The 20,532-nt window shown below is 37.8% G+C and overlaps 1 protein-coding gene across 6 annotated transcripts in view; it reads left to right on the top strand.

Moving 5' to 3' along the window:
- Positions 1–20,532, top strand: part of sycp1 (synaptonemal complex protein 1) — a 95,966-nt gene that overhangs the window by 45,074 nt on the left and 30,360 nt on the right. For 5 of the 6 annotated variants that reach the window (XM_031896793.1, XM_031896791.1, XM_031896792.1 and 2 more), the window contains 9 exons: positions 202–296; positions 3,888–4,072; positions 5,383–5,450; positions 8,302–8,351; positions 9,375–9,479; positions 11,098–11,201; positions 11,999–12,116; positions 15,989–16,059; positions 17,128–17,209. In XM_031896793.1, coding sequence (XP_031752653.1) covers positions 202–296; positions 3,888–4,072; positions 5,383–5,450; positions 8,302–8,351; positions 9,375–9,479; positions 11,098–11,201; positions 11,999–12,116; positions 15,989–16,059; positions 17,128–17,209 — 878 coding nt within the window. The remainder of the gene's footprint in view (positions 1–201; positions 297–3,887; positions 4,073–5,382; positions 5,451–8,301; positions 8,352–9,374; positions 9,480–11,097; positions 11,202–11,998; positions 12,117–15,988; positions 16,060–17,127; positions 17,210–20,532) is intronic. The other variant, XM_031896790.1, reaches the window with a different exon arrangement.

The following is a 20,532-nucleotide window of genomic DNA, read 5'->3' as shown; positions in this document are numbered from 1 at the left end:
GGGTTATCTAACCCTGTAATTTCTGTTATTTCCAGTGTCACCATATTGTAAAATTTAAAAAATTGCAAGAAATCCATAGTTGGCTGGCTATTGCTGATACGCAAATAACTACAGGATAAATGTTCTTACTTTTTTAACTTATAGATTAATTTTAACAGTTTATTTAACAATGCTTTTTATCTTTGTTTTATTTTGCCAAAGGGAATTATCAAATTGAACTTGATAAATCAAACAGTAAATCACAGAAGTTACAAGATCTCCTGGAAGAAGCTAAAGGGTCCTTAGGGAATATCAAGGTGATGTGTCATTTTTGCTTAATCATAGTATATGTTTTATCTTAATTTTTAATATTTTTTGAACATAATATAAACACATGTTTGATTTTTGGGACACAGTAGATTTAAAGGTCTACTGTAACTATATATTTTTTAAATTTGTTGGGAATATAAAGAATTAGCAATGCTATATTTTATATAAATTACCTGCCGAAGGTTCACCAGAGATTGTCCAAAGCAATTCTGCATCTTCTGATCTTGTTACCTATAGAGATTGTCCAAAGCAATTTTGCATCTTCTGATCTTGTTATAAGTGTGTGACACTAAACATATACAGTGTGCTCTAGAAAGCTGCTGAAAAGTTAAGCTTAGAGGGTCATCAAAATATTAGCAGAAAGTGATGTTACACCTGTTACAGAAAAAAAGTTAATGCCATCGGACTGAATATTAATAAATTCTGCGCCCATTTACTAAGTGCCTCTTAAGTACTAAGCCCTGGTGTAAGTGGGTTTCACCAACAGCCCCAGAACTTTCTTTTTCACACTGTTCCAGTGTTAATATGGTATAACCAAGGGTGAAACAAAAATGTAGTCGAGCACAGGCTACAGATCAGGCTGGCCGGAAGTATTGAGGTAGGGAACAGAGAAGAGTAAATACCAGAGGTAACACGTGCTAGAACAGGCTTAAATAGGATCACAGAGCAATAGTTTTTTAGCTGGCGGGGTCAGTTACCTTCATTTGAAAGATAAAAAAGATGTAGAAAAGTAAGGAAAAATGTTCATGTTCAACTAATGTTTAACTATAAAAAATAATCTGGAGAATCACATTTATTGGCTCTGTTTTTCCTCAAATGATGAATAACCTGATTAACTTGAAAAACATGCTTAGCAACTAAAGAGATGAAAATCAGGCTATCATCAAGATCCATCATGGACCACCACACAGGACTGGAGAAGGTCTCAAAATGTCATTGATAAAGTTCTGAAAATCTGCAGCAATGTTACACAAACCACAGGGCATTACAAGATGTATGCAATGCCCAGCCTTTCTTAAATATTAAATGCCATCTTCTATTCATCACCCTGCCAGATATGGAAAATCTTTCAGCCTGTTAAAAAGTTCAGGCATAAAAGAGAAAATTATTCTTACTGGTGATGTTATTCAGGTCTGAATAATTAATGCAAGGTCTTAAATATGCAATTAGTAATAACATATAGAAAAAAGGGGGATGATGCATAATGACAATAATGCAAAATTATTTTTGGGAGATTTGTGGCCAACGGGTGTAACATCACCCTTAAGTGGATTGGAAGCAGTATGGGCAGTTTTGTCCATTTCTCTATGGATGTTTTCTCTACAAGTATGTGCTAGTAGCCCAAAGCAGAACAGTGGTAGCAGCAAAGAAACATAGAACTCCTGTCAGTTCAAGCAGCTGAATCCTTTAGGAGAGGAAACACACACACAGTGTGCAAAGTGCAAAAAAAGGGAACAATCGCTGCAGAGACCTATGGCTCCCTACTAATACCCCACTTACTGTGTTAAGGTCCCCATACACAGGCCGATTATAGCTGCCGATATCAGTCCCTTGGACCGATTCGGCAGCTAATTGGCCCGTGTATGGGCAGAATGGAGCGGCCTGGCCGACCGATATCTGGCCTGAAATTGGCCAGATATCGATAGGCCAGGTTAGAAAATCCAGTCGGATCGGGGTCCGCATCGGCTCGTTGATGCGGTCCCCGAACCGACTGCTCCATGGCCGCAAATGTAATCCGATCGTTTGGCCCCAGGGCCAAACGATCGGATTATTTTTTTTTAAAGGTACTTATTACCCAATATCGCCCACCCGTAGGTGGGGTTATCGGGTGAAGATCCGCTCGCTTGGCGACATCGCCAAGTGAGCGGATCTTATAGTGTATGGCCAGCTTTAGTCAGTAGCCACAAAAAAGCACTGGCACTCAAAGCTGCAAAAAAGGGACAGCTTTAGTCAGTAGGGCAGGGGTGTCGAACTCAATCAGAGAAGGGGCCAAAATCTAAAATCCAGCCTAAATCGCGAGCCGAATGGTTTACTGAACCCCCATACAAAGTACCCCCAATTGCCCCCATAAACAGTGCCCCCAAAAATAAGTACCCCCAATTGCCTCATCATACACAGTACCCCCCCATAGACAGTAGCCCCCACACACAGTGCCCCCAATTGCCTCATACACAGTAACCCTCCATAGACAGTAGCCCCCACACACAGTGCCCCCAATTGCCCCCATAGAAAGTACCCCAAATTGCCCCCATAAACAGTGCCCCCAAAAATAAGTACCCCCAATTGCCTCATCATACACACCCCCAAAAATAAGTACCCCCAATTGCCTCATCATACACAGTACCCCCCATAGACAGTAGCCCCCACACACAGTGCCCCCAATTGCCTCATACACAGTACCCCCCCATAGACAGTAGCCCCCACACACAGTGCCCCCAATTGCCTCTTACACAGTACCCCTCCATAGACAGTAGCCCCCATAAACAGTGCCCCCAATTGCCCCCATAAACAGTACCCTCCATAGACAGTAGCCCCCACACAAAGTGCCCCCAATTGCCTCATACACAGTACCCCCCATAGACAGTAGCCCCCACACACAGTGCCCCCAATTGCCTCATACACAGTACCCCCATAGACAGTAGCCCCCACACACAGTGCCCCCAATTGCCTCATACACAGTACCCCCCATAGACAGTAGCCCCCACACACAGTGCCCCCATACAAAGTACCCCCAATTGCCCCTATAAACAGTGCACCCAAAAATAAGTACCCCCAATTGCCTCATCATACACAGTACCCCCCATAGACAGTAGCCAGCCCGCACACACAGAGCCCCCACAGAAAGTACCCCCAACAGACCAGTGATGTCGGCGGCTCCTTCTCTCTTATGCTGCGGCAACAGGCACTACTATAAGGTTGCGCCTCGTCGCTGACGTGTGACGTCATACGCACGAGTGCAACCTTATAAAACGGCCTGTTGCTGTGGCATAAGAGAGAAGGAGCCGCTGGCGCTGACGAAGTATGTTGGTATGTTTTTGCGCAGAGTGCGTGCAGTGATGACAGCGCGGTGCAGGCCACATTGCAAGGCCTGGCGGGCCGGATTTGGCCCGCGGGCCTTGTGTTTGTCATGTATGCAGTAGGGTATTAGTGAAAGGTAGGAGGCGACAATTAGGTTTACACCCTCCCACTCCAAACTTGCCCACCATTCAAACATGCAAAAAGGCCGCATCAAGGTCATGCCATTACTGTCAGCTCTAAGGCAAGTGGTAAGGACAAGGCTGGGGTGCAGCTTTTGTGACTGTTCTTGCTCTTGCATCAAGGGGTTTTCTAAATTACCCCTGTTACCGTGTTACCCATTCATTGTTCTGTTGATAGGCTGCTGGGGGGGGGGGGGGGTGGTAAAAGTTCTTTGACATCTATCCAAAGGCATTAACTTGAGATGAAAAAAAAATGTTGCCTCCTTATAAATCCCTGGTATGACCTTTAGAATGCAGTATACTGGAACGGAATAACAAAACTAATATCTTAGCTATTTTTCCTGATTGCTTTCATGTGAATGCATAATTGGTTTTTTTTAGGATATCCAGACAACAACTCAAAATGAATTACAAAATGCACAAAATTTACTCATCTGTACAAACAATGAAATAAAGTCAAAAATCCATGAACTAGAAGCAGTCAAAGTACAGCATGCACTGCAATTATCAGATCTTCAGCATAATATTAACATGTTAAAAGAAACCCTAACAACAGAGCAAAAAAGGTAATATAATTTTATTTTTACTACTAGTTAATTTCCATTTCATAATTTGACTGATCTTTTCAAGTACTACAGAAACTTGTTTACTTGAATAATACTGACTTTTTTAAGCTAGAATAAAAATATATAATATATTATTGCATGTTGTAAACAGTGTAAGCAAATATTATATATAAAAAAGGGTGCATGCACAGTTCTGCATGGAACCCCATTATCCAGAAAGCTCCAAATTATGAGAAGGCAATTTTCCATAGACTCCACTGTAATCAAATAATTACACTTTTTAAAAATATTTCCTTTTTATCTGTAATAATAAAACAGTACCTAATGCTTGATCCCAACTAAGATATAATTAATCCTTATAATTAATCCTTTTTGGAGGCAAAACACTGGGTTTAAATAACGTTTAAATGATTTTATTGTAAACATAGGAGCATATTTATTATGCAGTGTAAAAAAGCTTTGGTGTATAAAGACGGTACGATTTTTATCCAATTTTTACTTACAGTGACTTCCGGAAACAACAGCGTCACATTTGGTGTTTGGATGGCATCAAATAAAAGACACCTTGATAAATTTGCAATTTAATTTACACAGCTTGTACAGCTTGTTTTTTCCGCTAATTTAGTTTTACACAGTATAATAAATAGGCCCTGTAATGTATGGAGGTCAAGTATAAAAAGACCCTTTATCCAGAAAAAGTCCTGAGCATTCTGGACAAAAGGTCCCATACCATTACAAACCAAGATTCTCTCCCTTTATGAACAACAACATAATCAGTATGATGAATATATACTGTTTCTTCTCCACTGCCATGTTGCTACAGGGGGTAATTGATCAAAAAAGTACTGGGCAATTTTATGGTGCTTGCTGTTCACATTTTACATAACAGTAACAGTATGTATGCAGTGCAAACCCTTACATTTAATGATCCAAAAACACAGCATTTCATTTTTACAACATTCATTTTTACTCATCTATAACTACTAAAAGTTAACTTAAAAGTGAACATACCCTATATTACTGAGGTTTTCTATTTATGTTACAAATGATCTGGTAATATTTGGTATTGGTTTTTCATACATTTTGGTATTACAGTTTTTGCACTTTGTCAGCTTGGCATTTGGCATTTTTTGTTTACTGTGACAGCTAGCACATAATTTATGCCACTGGTGTGTATGTAGGTTAACAAATAAAAGAGGGGGTGTTGTTTTATATAAGGACCCACAGTGCCATATTTACTTACATCTTTTATTTTATCTTTAAGGATTTGTATTTTTATGTGGCGTGCTAAACATTTTAACTTTCCCCAGGTTTATAGAGAGGGAAAATTCCTTACAAAATATTATGTTGAAGGACCAAGAAACCACCCTGGTACCTGGTAAATATTAATAAAATTTATAAAAAGATTTTATATATTTTATTTGCTCTTCATAAGTGTGGTTGCTGTGCTGCAAAAAAGTGGAGATGTACAATTTAGGTTACTGCTAGGCTGGAAGGATAGGGGTGTTGAAGAGGTAGCTCTTTTTTAGAGTTACTGAGAAACTTCAAACTTTAATTATTACTAAGCCAGGTTGTTAGGGAAAGTATATATTTAAAAAATTCTACTGTCTAAGTTAAAAATAGTCAAGGTCACATCTGTAGAAATAGGTCAAATCAACTGGACTTGCAGTATTTTTCTTAAAGACGTTTCACCAGTCACCAGACTGGCTTTGTCAAGTCAGAATCTAGTTTGTCCCATTGATTTGACTTATTACTACAGATATACCATGACCTGGATGAATGAGAACCTTTACAGTCAAGGTTACAGTTCTTTATAGCAAAAAACTAAAATCACTTTAGAAACTTGAAATAAACAAAACTACTCATAGAGTAAATTAAGCCAATTGTGTAATTTGGCAATCTAACACCTAAACAATCTGACTGCATCTGATTTAGGTTGCAGGGATAATTGGTAGGAGTATCAAGTAAGAGGTGATTTGATGCCCAAAAAGACACTTAAATATTTAGACTTTAAACTCTAGTGACCAGGCAGATCTTTCAGCTGCATTTTACACAAGGTTCATTTGAAATCAACACTTTAAACCATTAATTTTGTTGCTATGTATATTTTAATAGGCAACGTAAAATATGAACGAAATAGCATAAACAATTCTTGGTCTTTAGTACTGTTGAGCAAATCAGTCCCGTTTCGCTTTGGCGAAAAATTAACGAAACTACAGGAAATTTGGCTAAACCGCGGAAAATCTGTACAAATCGTTTGTCACGCAACATTTTTGTAGCGTGTCTTTTTTTATGCAACCATGCCTATTTTGCCATGACCAAGCCTATTTTTATGCAACAGAGCCTATTTTTACGCGACCGCACCTAATTTGACACAACTGCAACGTTTTTTGACACACACCTATGCTAAACAATTCGCCAGTGGTAAAATGCAGAAATTCACTGCAAATCTATGCCTGCCTAAAAAATTTGCTCATTACTACTCTGGACAGATATTTGTTAAATTGACCTAGTTGGGGCATATTGATTTGTGCCTATATTTTTTGCTGTTGTTTTTTCTTAATTACAGTTTATATTTTTATATGTTATGTCCCCATAATCCATGAAAAGGTTACAGATATTTGAAAACAAAAAACTGCTTTATATTTGAAAAACAGCCATATAGGGATAATTTAAAGTATGGGACCTGTTATACAAAATGCTCAGGACTTGGGGTTTTTACGGATAATGGGGTCTTTCTGTAATTTGGTTCTTCATACTGGAGGCAGATTTACTAAAACTCTTTGTTGTTTTTTTAAATTTGAATAAACTTGTTTCCACTGCGACTTTCTTAAATTGGTTCTCAAAAAACCAGCATCAATAATCCGAAACCTCTAAAGTTTAAAAGCAAAGGAAGAATCTTCCAGGGAAGGGACATCTGCTGTTGACCTCTTGATCTCGGGGTGGCAAATTGTCAATTTTGATTTGTAGCCATTTGAAAACATAGTAAATCTCTGAAAAGTCTCACATTTTTTTCTGCAACTACTAGTGCTAGAGATCCGAATCAGAAAAAAAATGTAGGGCCACATTCATTAAATCACGAGTTCGAATCCCAAAATTGGTAAAATTTGGATTGGATACAATGATTTCTGATGATCGCAAATATCACGAAAATGCTTACGTAAAAATCGGAATAGTCACGATAATATTGTATTGGTGCTCCGAAAGTCACGAAATTTGCGTAGCGAACGATTGTAAACAGCAGGAAAACCTTTCCGACTTTGATCCTTCTATGCATGATTTTGGAAGCCTCCCATAGGAATCAATGGCACTCTGCAGCTCCAACCTGGCCCAAGGAAAGTCTTCCATAGGGCTCAATGGCACTCTGCAGCTCCAACCTGGCCCAAGGAAAGTCACGATAACGAAGCTTGAATGAATCCAAAACTTTCGTACTTGGCGCGACAATATGATTTTGTCACACAAGGTCGCAAGGTACGAAATTGTTGTGCAAGGTACGAAATTGTTATGCAAGGTATGAAATTGTCGCAGAAAATACGCTCAGAGCGTTCGTACATTAATAAATGTCCCCCCTAGAGTTAGTAATGGCCCCCCAAGTCTACTAAAAATAATTTAAACATTAAATAAACTCAGTAGGATTGTTTTCCCACCAATAAGGATAAAGTATTTATTATTTTATTACTTAATTTGTATTTATTTTGTATTTAGGATTAATCTGTTATTACACAAAAAAACTAAATACTTTATAAATATTTTAATTATTTGATTAAATGGACTATCGGAAATGGCCTTTCCTGTAGATTGGCGCTTTCTGGATAACGGGATTCTAGATAACAGATCCCATACCTGTACAGGTATCGGACCCCTTATCCGGAAACCCGTTATCCAGAAAGCTCCGAATTACGGAATGCCCGTCTCCCATAAACTCCATTTTAATCAAATAATTCAGAATTTTAAAACTGATTTCCTTTTTCTATGTAGAAATAAAACAGAACCTTGTAATTGATTCCAACTAAGATATAATTAATCCTTATTGGATGCAAAACAATCCTATTGGGTTTAATTAATGTTTTATTGATTTTTTATTAGACTTAAGGTATTGAGATCCAAATTACGGAAAGACCCCTTATCCGGAATACCCTTGGTCCCGAGCATTCTGGATAATGGGTCCTATACCTGTATATGGAGATACATGAGCACACGTGAAATTCATTTCTGTTTTTGTTTCCTAGAAGAAAGTGTCAAAATAAAAGAGGGTACTGTAGAGCTCCATAACATGGTGGTAAGTTGTTAAAAAATGCAACCACAAATGTCGGTGGCCAGTTAATAAAATTTCTGAGGAAATGAAACAAATGATTAAATAAATTCTGGATTATAATATAGCATATGCATATTAAGCACATTGTTTCTAAAGCTGTTGTATTACTTAATTTGGAGAGAGGTATGTTTTCATGATTACGTAATACAGCTATTATGTACACAGCATTTCCTGTGGTCAGCAGTACTTTTTTGGCAGTTTGCCAAACTTAAAGAAGTTACTTTTATCTCATTGTATTACATTTTTTGTTAGTGTTGCATGTATGATGAGGTTCATAATACATTGCACAATAATATAAAATAATTCATATATAGAAATGTTCCTTTCCCAGCTTCCCCTTCATCCCACTGCCAAGCTCCCTCTCGCAAGAGCTATTCTGTTCAGAAATCTCCTTGTGTGCTAACCTGATGTAAATCTACAGAGCTGCGGGGTGAGTTTAACAGCGCCATCTGTCTATCTTCTAAACCGCTTCTCGCACTTGTCGGAATGGATCTTGCCAGAGCATGCACAGTTGAAACTGATTTGGGATGTTGATTCAACAGCGCATACTCTTTCAAGATCCATGTTGGCGCTCTAAGAGAAGAGGCTCGGAAGACAGTGGAAGATGGCGAATTTATGGCAGGGAGACTCCTAGAAAGAATAAATGCTGCAGGGAGGGTGCTTGGAGGGGAGGGTTAGGATTTAATTCTAATTTAAGTAGCAGCACTTCAGTAGCAGCACTTCTGTAAAAAAAACTATATATTATCACTTTGAAGTCACATACTGTCCAAAGTCCAAAGCATTTTTTTTTAGTCACCAAGCCTATTTATGAGCTCCACAGACTCCTTTTCCCTGACATATTAATTTCATTATAGTATGACTTTTTAACAGGAAATATGTGATATTAGTGGCCTACTACTTGGAAAAGCTTGATAACTTTGATCGAGAAAATGTTAGCATGACAGGTTTTTTCTGTATTACTTATTAAGAATGCTAATTTATTTATAGGATCAAATCAACAGACAGACACTGGAGTGCATCAGTGTTAAGTCCCTGATTGAAGAGTTAATTGATATTCAAAAACATCTTCAGAACTTACTGAAAATCAGAGAGGTACCTAGGTTTTATGTACATTTTAATTATGTAGAATTTCCTATAATATTGAAAATTAGTACATACCTTAAAGGGGAACTCAAAGTTGAAAATTAAATATAAGCTTCCTCTAATAAAAACTTTCTAAACATAAGCAATGAAAATTCTGTACAGTTTCTGAAATAATCCGGTTTTTCTTCACTATCCCCTGTCAGCATTCATTCTCTTTTTATGCTGGAGTCCAGTGTCAGACTGGGGTGTTGAGGGCCCACCAGGGCTCTGACCTCAAGGTCCTCACTTACAAATTCAAGGGCAGCTTGCAGCTGTGATAGAGGGGCCGATTCACTAAAGGTTGCTAACGCTTAACGCATAGTTTTATGCGTTAAAAAGTGTTCGATAATTAAGTGCAGATTCATCAAAGTAATTTCGCAAGCGTTACTACTCATATCGCATGTGCAAAAATCCTGATTATCGCAAAGCAATATTTCCATCGCATTGAGATAATTATCGAATAGAAATAATACTAAAGCATAATTCACAGACATATTTGAAGCATTAAAAGCATAAAATGTGGCGATAATTACTGTGAAACTAAACGCCTCCCAGGAGTAGGCGTTACTAAACAAAATTGCAGCTGGTGATTGTCTGTGGTGACAAGATGGAGTTTGCAGTCGGATTTTTTCAAGTATGTGATCGTCCTAGAGTGATGCATCCTCCAGTTTTCAGGGAAATGGTAGTTTTCAGAACAGTAGTTTTCAGAAAAAAACTGCAAAGTGCGTAATAGCGTGCGCTAATATCACACGCTACAAAATAACGCATAGATATATTGCATGATTTAAAATATAGCTTAAAAATATGTAATTGCAACATAAATAACGACAATAACATTGCTTCTTAATTCAGACAAGTGTCCTTTTAGTGAATCGATCGTTAACTCGCAAAATATACTCACCTCAAAGGTTTATTAGGAACACCTGTTCAATTTCTCATTAATGCAATTATCTAATCAACCAATCACATGGCAGTTGCTTCAATGCATTTAGGGGTGTGGTCCTGGTCAAGACAATCTCCTGAACTGCAAACTGAATTTCAGAATGGGAAAGAAAGGTGATTTAAGCAATTTTGAGCATGGCATGGTTCCAGACGGGCCGGTCTGAGTATTTCACAATCTGCTCAGTTACTGGGATTTTCACGCGCAACCATTTCTAGGGATTACAAAGAATGGTGTGAAAAGGGAAAAACATCCAGTTTGCGGCAGTCCTGTGGGCGAAAATGCCTTGTTGATGCTAGAGGTCAGAGAAGGGTATTAGTATGGTGTTCCTAATAATCCTTTAGGTGAGTGTATAAGAAGTGATAATATTTTTAACCCATGCTATAAATATCACTCGTTTTTTCAGCCTTTAGTGAATCGGCCCCATAGTGAGATTTAGCGGGAAGCTTCCGCAGTGCCACATATTTGGATGCCATATTTAAATTAATTAATTTAATGTATAATTGAGGTAATTTGTTTGCTAATAATTTATTTACCTGAGAAGGAGCTTCAGAAATCTAACGAGAGAGGTAAATGATAATTTTTATTTTCACTAGTCTACCTTCTCCATGTTGTTTTTTAACAGAAACTATACTTTTTTTTTTTTAGAAAGAAGTTACTGATTTAAAAAAAGACCATAACATATTATCTGAAGATAGAGAATGTTTTTCCAAAAGGATTTTAGAATTAGAGGCAGAGATTGACAAAAAAGAGTGAGTATGTTATAAAAGAAACTTCAGTGGTGCAATTTGAAGCAGAAATAAAATCTTCAAATTATCTATACTAAATTATTCTGTTCATTTCATGGATGCATGCATGTGCTTTGGTTTTTTTTTCATTCTCTAAGGCAAAATGGGCACCCCAGATGTAAAAAAATCTTTACCAAAACCTAAGAAATTAAAGTGTTTGTAATTGTACAGGTATAAGGGCCTGTTATGCAGAGTGCTTGGCCTTTTTATCAACAATCTGATATTAGTGGTTTTAGATTTTTTTTTAACCACAAATAAACTCATTTCCACTAAAATCACGAATGTCTAGTTATTTATTACATTTATAGTCATAGTATTTATTTATTAAAAGAGCCAAATTCAAAAAAACACAAACAAATTAAAGGATATTTAAAGTCTATTTCACTGGGGGGTGCCAAAATGTTAGGCAAAACTCTACTGCTAATGCGCAGAAAGTCAAGTGCCAAGAAATAAGAAAGTAAGGTAAGGAGATGCCGGCATGGCGCTCAGATGTTTTTTTCCCAAAGGCTGGTGTGATTTTCTTCTAACCGGAGCACCAACCTGTGCGAGGGCAGTTGCATTAATTTTTGACGCATTTCGCCCACATTTGCATCAGACACTCCCAATGAGTCCACAATGATGCTAGAAGAATAGGGAAAAAACCCACTGCATTGTGTTTAATAAACATGCCAGTCGTGTCAAAATTGCACTGAGCCCACTTCATTGTGGTAGTAAATGACCCCTATAATTTTACCTTAAATCACCCTTTTTGTTTCTTTTAGATTAAAACATGCCGATCTCCTGAAAGACTACAAAACACTTTTGTCAGAAAAAGAGAAAATTGTGAGAGAAAATGATGTTATAGCTAGAGAATTACAAAGTGCTCAAAGAGAACTCCAGGTGTGTGTGATATTGGTTTTTTTTTTATGTCCGAAAACTGAAATGGAAAAATATTAAGTTTAGCTATATTTAAATTAACATGCCTTCTTAGATCAGCACCTAAATATTTTTCTTAAAACATTGCTTTAGTAATTCTAAAAGGGAACACTTAAGTATTTTACAAGTTCTATGTAATTATATATTATGAATTTTATATATGCATGTAAACTTGGATATGGTGGAATGCCAGTGTTCAGAATTAAACAAATAAATAGTGCTTAACTAAATCTAATCAAAACCCTTATGGGTAATGAAATAAAAAACAATTATGGTAGATGTTTGCTTACCAGCTGAAGACTCAATGCTACCTGCAAATTTTTGCTGTGGGTTACTAGACAAGTAGCAAACTAAGACCATTTGTTACACTCTTGAAGTCATAAGGTTTTAACCCTTTAAGCACCACTTTTGATATATCATGTAGCTAATGGGTGATGTGCACTTCAATGGCAGCTCTAATGACCAGTGAAGTTTATGTAAAACTGTGTATTCCTAGTCAACTAATCATATCTACAAATTGCAGCTACTGTGATAGGATAGTCAGGAAATTCTATCCCCCAAATATAATAAAAGGCACCAAGTTTGCCCAGGAGCAGTAACCTATAGCAACCAATAATATGTTTGGTTTTCAACCGGTAACCAGTACATACTACCTGCGAATTGGTTGCTGTGGGTTACTGCTCCCGGGCAAATTTAGTGCCTTTAATTATAAGGCTCACATCGTCAGAGCTATCACTGTATAAAAACTTTAAGATTTGTCCTAATTTAAAGGTGGAAGTGGGAGGTTAAAGGAGAAGAAAAGGTAAAAACTAAGTAAGCTTTATCAGAAAGATCTATGTAAATACAGCCATAAGCACTCACTGAAACGCTGCACTGACTTCTCTGAAAAAAGATTAGTTGTGTCTGTAATTCCTGTGCCACAGACACACAGCTTTCTGTTCTCTGCTATTTCCTGCTCCTCCCTCCCTCAAGAATGCTAAGAACTCACTCGTCCCCCCTTAGGAATGTGGATCTGAGCCAATCAGCAGAAAGCTGACTCTTAGGGGCTGATTTACTAAGACACGATTTCGAATCCGAAAAATTCCGATTGGAAACGAACATTTTGCGACTTTTTCGTATTTTTTGCGATTTTTTCGGCGTCTTTACGATTTTTGCGTAAAAACGCGAGTTTTTTGTAGCCATTACGAAAGTTGCGATTTTTTCGTAGCGTTAAAACTTGCGCAAAACGTCGCACCTTTTAAGTTTTAACGCTACGAAAAAATCGTGACTTTGCACAACTTTCGTAATGGCTACGAAAAACTTGCGTTTTTACGCAAAAATCGCAAAGACGCCGAAAAACTCGCGTTTTTACGCAAAAATCGTAAAGACGCCGAAAAAATCGCAAAATTACCGATCATTACGAAAAAAACGCAATCGGACGCATTCGGCCCGTTCATGGGTTAGTAAATGTGCCCCATAGTCTTACTAATTGAGCATGTTTAGTTTGGTCTCGGTGGCTGTGCAGGAGTAAGGCATTATGGGAACTTTCTTTACACAGCTCAGCATTTTTTCTTTCTGTTTGGCTTCAGATCTTCTGAACAGGTGAAATTTGGGGAGACTTAAAGTGATACTGACATGAAAAAACTACTTTTCAAAATATGAATATACATAAAAAGCTACCTATAGGTCATGTTGACAGTTTTTCGCTGACAGGTTTGGTTTTGTAAGTAATTGTTACTTGAAGTGCCTAAACCTGACTGTTTTGCTAACCTGACTGTCCCTTCTCAGCCTGTCAGTTATAGCTTCTAATGCTAACAGACAAATATGGCTGCCCCCTCATAGAGGAACAAGGGGGATCAGACAGGTTATGTAAATGCCTCAGGCAAATATTTTTATGGCAAAATTATAAAGTTCTTGCAAAGACAATGTTATGATTTACTTTCTGGTGTCAGTATCACTTTAAGGGCAATATTGAGACAACTGAAAGTATGCCGGCAGCTTGAGATTAACTCTTTACTAGCCTTTCCTTCTCCTTTAAAGTATTTTCCTGGGAGTTCAGTAAGGAGATGTCATGTTTGTAGTCTTTAAATGATAAGGCAACCTGTGCTCTGCATCCTTGGATCCCACCTTTTGAAAGAGGTGGATGGAACGCAAAGCCTAGGCGGAGTAGGTGAAGATAATGTAAGGATAGTTTTGTATTAGTTTAGAGTAGGATGAGGGTAGCTAGTGAGCAGACTGATGCACTGATATGGAAACCAATTAGTAATTCTGGGTACCACCTGGCATAGTAGGAACTCAGATGTACAGACCTAGGATTAAAGTTTATCAAACAGAGGTCCCAGTTGGAGGGTCTGTACTCGGAACTGGTTACTTTAGAGTAAGCCTAGTCCAACGTCTGTCATTGGTACTAGATTTGAGTAAGCCCTGCTGAAAGCTATATTTGTAAGTAACTGCTAAATAATCATTTTGTATAATCTGTGACTGTCCTACAATGGATTGTTCTACATTCCTGGAAATAAAAAGTTACCAGTTGTTTAAAAAACCACTGGCAACCAAAAGATGTATTAACCCTTTTAGAGTTATAGTTTTACAACACCACCAAGTCCACTAGGAACCACCCTGAGATGGTTGTAGAGAGTTGCTACAGCACACAAGCACCCCCATTTAACTATAGGCTTACAACACCTTTAGAGTAAATGTCCTTTCTTCTAATCTTAGCAGATGCTTTTACAGCCTTGAAGGATCTACTCATGAATACAGCAACTCATGAATGGTTGCTGTCATGCCAGGCACCATATGGCCTCTAGCCCCATCTGGTCTCCTGCAGAGACCCTTAATTAAATATGCACCCAGGGCCTGCTGGAAGGTGACAACTTCAGCAGAGGGAGCAGACTATCCGTATCCAGCCATTTGGAGGGCGGGAAACCTGGGGCTATTGCTTTCTTTGATCTGTGATCAAAGAGGTCAGCTGGCCTAGAGCAGCAGAGGGGGTGCAGCTATCATAAAGTATGGATTATAGAAATGGATCCATATCTCCGCTGCTTTAAGGTCCACATCCTCATAAATCACATAGGATTTATGAGGAGGCCCCAGGCTTCCCAATGATACCAAACAGGGACTGCCTATACCCATCCGTGAGGAGGGATGGGTTCTGGGGGACTGGGACATGAGACACCCCCCATGTTTGGTATCATTTTGATCGCCCCCATATGGATTAAGACAAGCCCCTATTGTCATAATAATACTGGGTACTGGCAAGTACCAATATTATATGACCAGAAACGGGCAGGAGAAGTACAGCTCTATAGGGGAGGTCCTGTGACGCACCCCTGGGCACTCCCTTCTCATGAATACAGTAATGAGGGAGGGTCCCAGCAGTAGGATAAAAAAGGGCACAGACCCAGGTGCCAGTTAACTCATATTTTGGGGCATCCATGTTCTTTTTGGATTGTGAGTTCACTGTTCCTAACTCCGGCCTCAGGAGGGCACAAGAATATTCGGTAACGTACGTAGGATTTCTCTGTGTTTTTATCCCCTTTTATTTGACTGTTTTGTATATGTCTCTTTTGTAACATCCTTTTAATGCACTGTTTACCCTTGTAATATTAAATATAAAATGTAATAAGTTCTGTCCTTTGGCTCTATATCAATTCCCACGTATCTTGTATGACTGCTCAGGCCTAGATATATATATATATATATTTATATATGTGTGTGTGTGTATATGTATATGGAGAATGCACCATTCGTCCAGTGTACATAATACTTTAGCCAGTTCTCTAACTTGAGAAACTCCGTTTCATCTGAGGAAAGTAGCAGGCACAAATCTCTAACCATTTGATTTCTTACAATTTCAGGTTGGTAAACATTATGAAGAACAAGAAAAAAAGAAAAATGAAAATATGGAGCAAATTAATATTCAATTAAGGTAAGTAAAATATATTTACAGCTAAAGTTGTTTGTTATTTATTTTCCAATAAAGGGCTTCTTAAAGGACATGCCAACCCCAAAAGTAAGTTTTTGCCTAATAAAAGAAAACATAATTCTTAGCAACTTTCCAGTATGAATTTATTATAAATGTTCAGTGCTTTAAAATTTATTTGTAAATGTAATGACTATTGAAAGCAGCATTTGCATAACTCCTGGTTGTTTCTTTTTTAACAACCTTGCAAATTTCAGTCTCTTCCAGCAAGGCAGGTCTGTCTATGAGCTGGCTTGTTTTACATTTCAGATGCCAGAGCCACCAGGGCAGAGAATAGAAAAGGACAGACAAACATTGCTTTTAATATCAGTTATATCTACAAATAACTAAAAAAACCATTACAAATTTGTAATGAATGAATATTTTAAAGTTGCATAGAATTTTTTCTTTTATTAAGCAAAAAATGATTCCGTGTTGACTTGTCCTTCAACACGTTGTAGTTTTTTTTTTTAAAAAAGGAATACACTTCAAGTTAGGGATGCTGTAATTTCCAGCACGCTAATGTGTTCTGCATCATAGGCATAGAACATTCAGTGCCCAGGAAGTAACATTTGTTTTAAACAGGTGAAAATAAAAGTGTTGCATATTATGTCCTGGGTACCAACTGTCCATAAATTGTTACAGGAATACAGCAATATTATGGCTTTGTATACTGTTTAATAAATGAATGTATATAGTTCAGTATATATGAACAGCCTTTAAGGGTTTTAAGTAATTTAGCTTTCAATGGGTGAAAGTTAGAGCTTGCCATTTGATAAGGCTTAATAAAATGTAATTATAGGCTGATCCTCCCCTTCTGTAGCCCATTTTTTAAGGCAGAGGCCAACGTTTAAGGCACACAAACAACACTATCAGCCAAGCAGACTTTTTAGGAAAAATTATGGACTGGCTAAACTGAATTGGCTTGTTTGGTCCACCTTTATTATTGCATTTCCTTGTACTTTAAGTATGTATGCTCATTTTATGAACCCATTTTTAACCGAGTAGACTAACTGCTTTTGATTTTACTTTCAGGAATGAAATAACATTATTAAATGAGCAACTGGAACTGAAAAATGAAGAGATTAAAAATCAAACCAATATGTGTAGTATGGAGGTAATTGTCTAAAAAATGACTTACCCTTTCTTGTGTTGCATGCAGATGTATCTTATTATTTTATTTTTATTAGTTATTGCACGTGATTTAAGCACCAGATGGGTCAGATTATTAACGTTTGTATATGTTTCCCCAAATCATACTTTGTAGCGCTAATGAGGATTTCAAAATTTTTTCATGCTTTTTTTCATTTGTGAGTTTTTTCATGGAAGAAAAATCCATGAAAATTACACAAATTTGAATTTTGATAAATCTGCCTCTAATTATTCGGGTGCTTTGATTCTGTGTCCTAAAATCTGCCTTGAGCCATGAGTTATTCCTTACAGAACATGGGGTTAATAGAAGCAGGTGGGAGGTTTCGCTGCTTGTGGAATTACACTGATGAAGAATCCATCATGTGTAGCATTAGATGTAGAATACACAACTCAAGTTTTGGGGATAGCGGATTGAAGGGATACTCTCAGGGAAATACCTTCTGATTTCTGAATACATAAATTAGCTATGCCACTAATGTTAATAAACAGAGCCTGTTCTGATTGTGCTTTGATAACCAACAACAAATAGATTATAAGATTTATTACTCCACTTGACACATATCCTGGATGATTTAGAGACTCAGAATCAACCTAAACAGTAAAGCTGGACATAAACTAATCAATCTGCTCTCTGCCCAATCTAGAGTAAAACATCCTGTTACTTAAATGTTGGGTTGCCACCTTTTTTGCAGTCTAATACTGTACTGCAGGTAATGGTCCATTGTGTCATTGGGGGGTGTTGATGCCACATGGTAGACAAATAGGTGGACAGAGGCAGAAAGAGAAAGGTTCATTGCGGAGAGCAGGAACTGAGAGCTTAAAGGAGAAAGAAAGGTAACATTTAAGTAAGGTTCCCTGTCAAAAGATTTGTTATGTCTGTTTTCCTCTGCCAGAGACACGCAGCTCTCTGCTCTCTCCTGCTCCCCCCTCCCTCAAGAATGCTAAGAACTCACTCCCCCCTTAGGAATGTGAATCTGAGCCAATCAGCAGGAAGCTGACTCAGTCTTACACACTGAGCATGTACTGGGTCTGGGACTGAGCATGTACTGGTCTGGGTCTCTGTGCAGGAGTGAGGCATTATGGGAACTTTCTTTACACAGCTCATTTTTTCTTCCTGTTTGGCTTCTGATCATCTGAACAGGAGAAATATGGGGAGACTTAAGGGCACTATTGAGACAACTGAAGGTATGCCTGCAGTTTGAGATTAACTCTTTATTAGCCTTTCCTTCTCCTTTAAGTGATTAAGGGATTCACATTGTACTTGCTGGTAAATTTGTTACCAGTTAAGCCTGTCAAATACTGCCCAGGTGGCAACCTTGACCACTTGGTCCAGTTAGGTGCACATTTCTGTTTGACTCTTTGAAAACCAGTCCCTTATTCTGAAGAAATAGACTTCTGCCCTACTTATATATTGGTGAGGTTGAACATTTTTTACTGCATCTAATAATATTTTAAATATTTATAAAGAAAGCACAAGTTAGAAGCAAATGTATACATGGGGCACAGAGGGAGATAGCTTTCAAGGCGGCAGAGGAAGGGTTTAGAGGGGCAATTGGTGGACAGATACGGCAAGGACAAACAGTGAGGGGGAATGATCCACACAATACACAGGGTACTAATTAAGGGTGTACACAGTTTTAGGAACCAAGTTAAATGGAACAAATCTACAAATTACACATTATGGAAGAAGAACAGACATTGATGGGGAGGCAAATAACATACAAAAGCATAGGGAAAAAATAAAGCTGTGTACAAAGCACACAGAATAAAGTACATAAAGGATATACAAGGGGTACAAAATGGGAAAAAAGTTCTGTACAAGAGGAGCAAGAAGGGGGTAAAGATGGCATTGAAGCAAAACTTGTAGGGTTACATAGTGTGAATAAATGGGTATTTATATGGGAATTAAAATTGGATTTTAAGAGGCACAAGGTAGGAGGGTAGGGTACATAGGGCACAGGGTAAGCAAAAAGTTACAATATGCACAAGTAGGGAAACAAAAGACAGTGGCAGAGCAGGTAGTACTGCAAGTTGTGGACTAAAAGTTTACAGGGTGCACAAAGAATGTTAGTGATTTTTACCCACTTTTTGCCCACTTGAAGTTGCCCTGTTTGCTAAGAGGGGCTAAATAGAACAAGTGCAAGAAACATTCAGCTTCCACTAAAAATTTGTTTAAAGAGAGTTAGGGGCCCATTTATGATTGCCTGAGCTTTTGTGTTGAGGCAATCATAGAGGAAACCCCTCGTGAGTTTTACTCCAAGCTGGCCAGGAGCCCCATGGGGCTACCAAATTGCCAATCACAGACCTTTTTGACATCCCTAAAGAACTGCTTTAATGTTGTGTGGCTCAACCAAGACTTTTTACATCTGAGTGTGGCTCACAAGTAAAAAAAGGTTGGAGATCCCTGCTTTAGACAAACTAGCAGCTAGGAAGGTTTTATTTATACATAAATGTGTTAAGGTGATTTTCAGATATTTCATTAAAACTACAAATGTAGGTAAGTTTTGCAGTAGTTTGAAGCACAAAAGCATGTTTACTGTTTACTGTATTAGGCTGAAAGTGTATATTTAAAATTATTTATTTTTCGGGGGTAAATGTGTTTTGTTGCTTTACGCCGCATGACATGTAATAAATGTGTTGTTTGTGCAGTAGCTGAGTGACCTCAGTGATAGTTTGTATTCATTATTGTGATTGCATTTTGACCACTAGGTGTCAGTATTTCTAACACCACTTAAAATATACTAGCATTTGCTTGTTATAATCATATTTTTAAATTCCACAGTGAAGTATCTTCTCAGACAAAAACAAAGCCACAAAATTATAGTGCAGTGATAGCTTTTCTATGTTTAAAGTTCATTCTAGTGTATGGTCCCAAAACAAACAAAGTAATAAGTGTACAGTGGTGTGAAAAACTATTTGCCCCCTTCCTGATTTCTTATTCTTTTGCATGTTTGTCACACAAAATGTTTCTGATCATCAAACACATTTAACTATTAGTCAAAGATAACACAAGTAAACACAAAATGCAGTTTTTAAATGAGGGTTTTTATTATTTAGGGAGAAAAAAAATCCAAACCTACATGGCCCTGTGTGAAAAAGTAATTGCCCCCTGAACCTAATAACTGGTTGGGCCACCCTTAGCAGCAATAACTGCAATCAAGCGTTTGCGATAACTTGCAAAGAGTCTTTAACAGCGCTCTGGAGGAATTTTGGCCCACTCATCTTTGCAGAATTGTTGCAATTCAGCTTTATTTGAGGGTTTTCTAGCATGAACCGCCTTTTTAAGGT

Source organism: Xenopus tropicalis, chromosome 2, assembly GCF_000004195.4.
Source record: "Xenopus tropicalis strain Nigerian chromosome 2, UCB_Xtro_10.0, whole genome shotgun sequence".
NCBI lineage: Eukaryota > Metazoa > Chordata > Amphibia > Anura > Pipidae > Xenopus > Xenopus tropicalis.
Note: the sequence above shows the minus strand (reverse complement) of the source record. Positions and strands in the feature narration are given on the sequence as shown.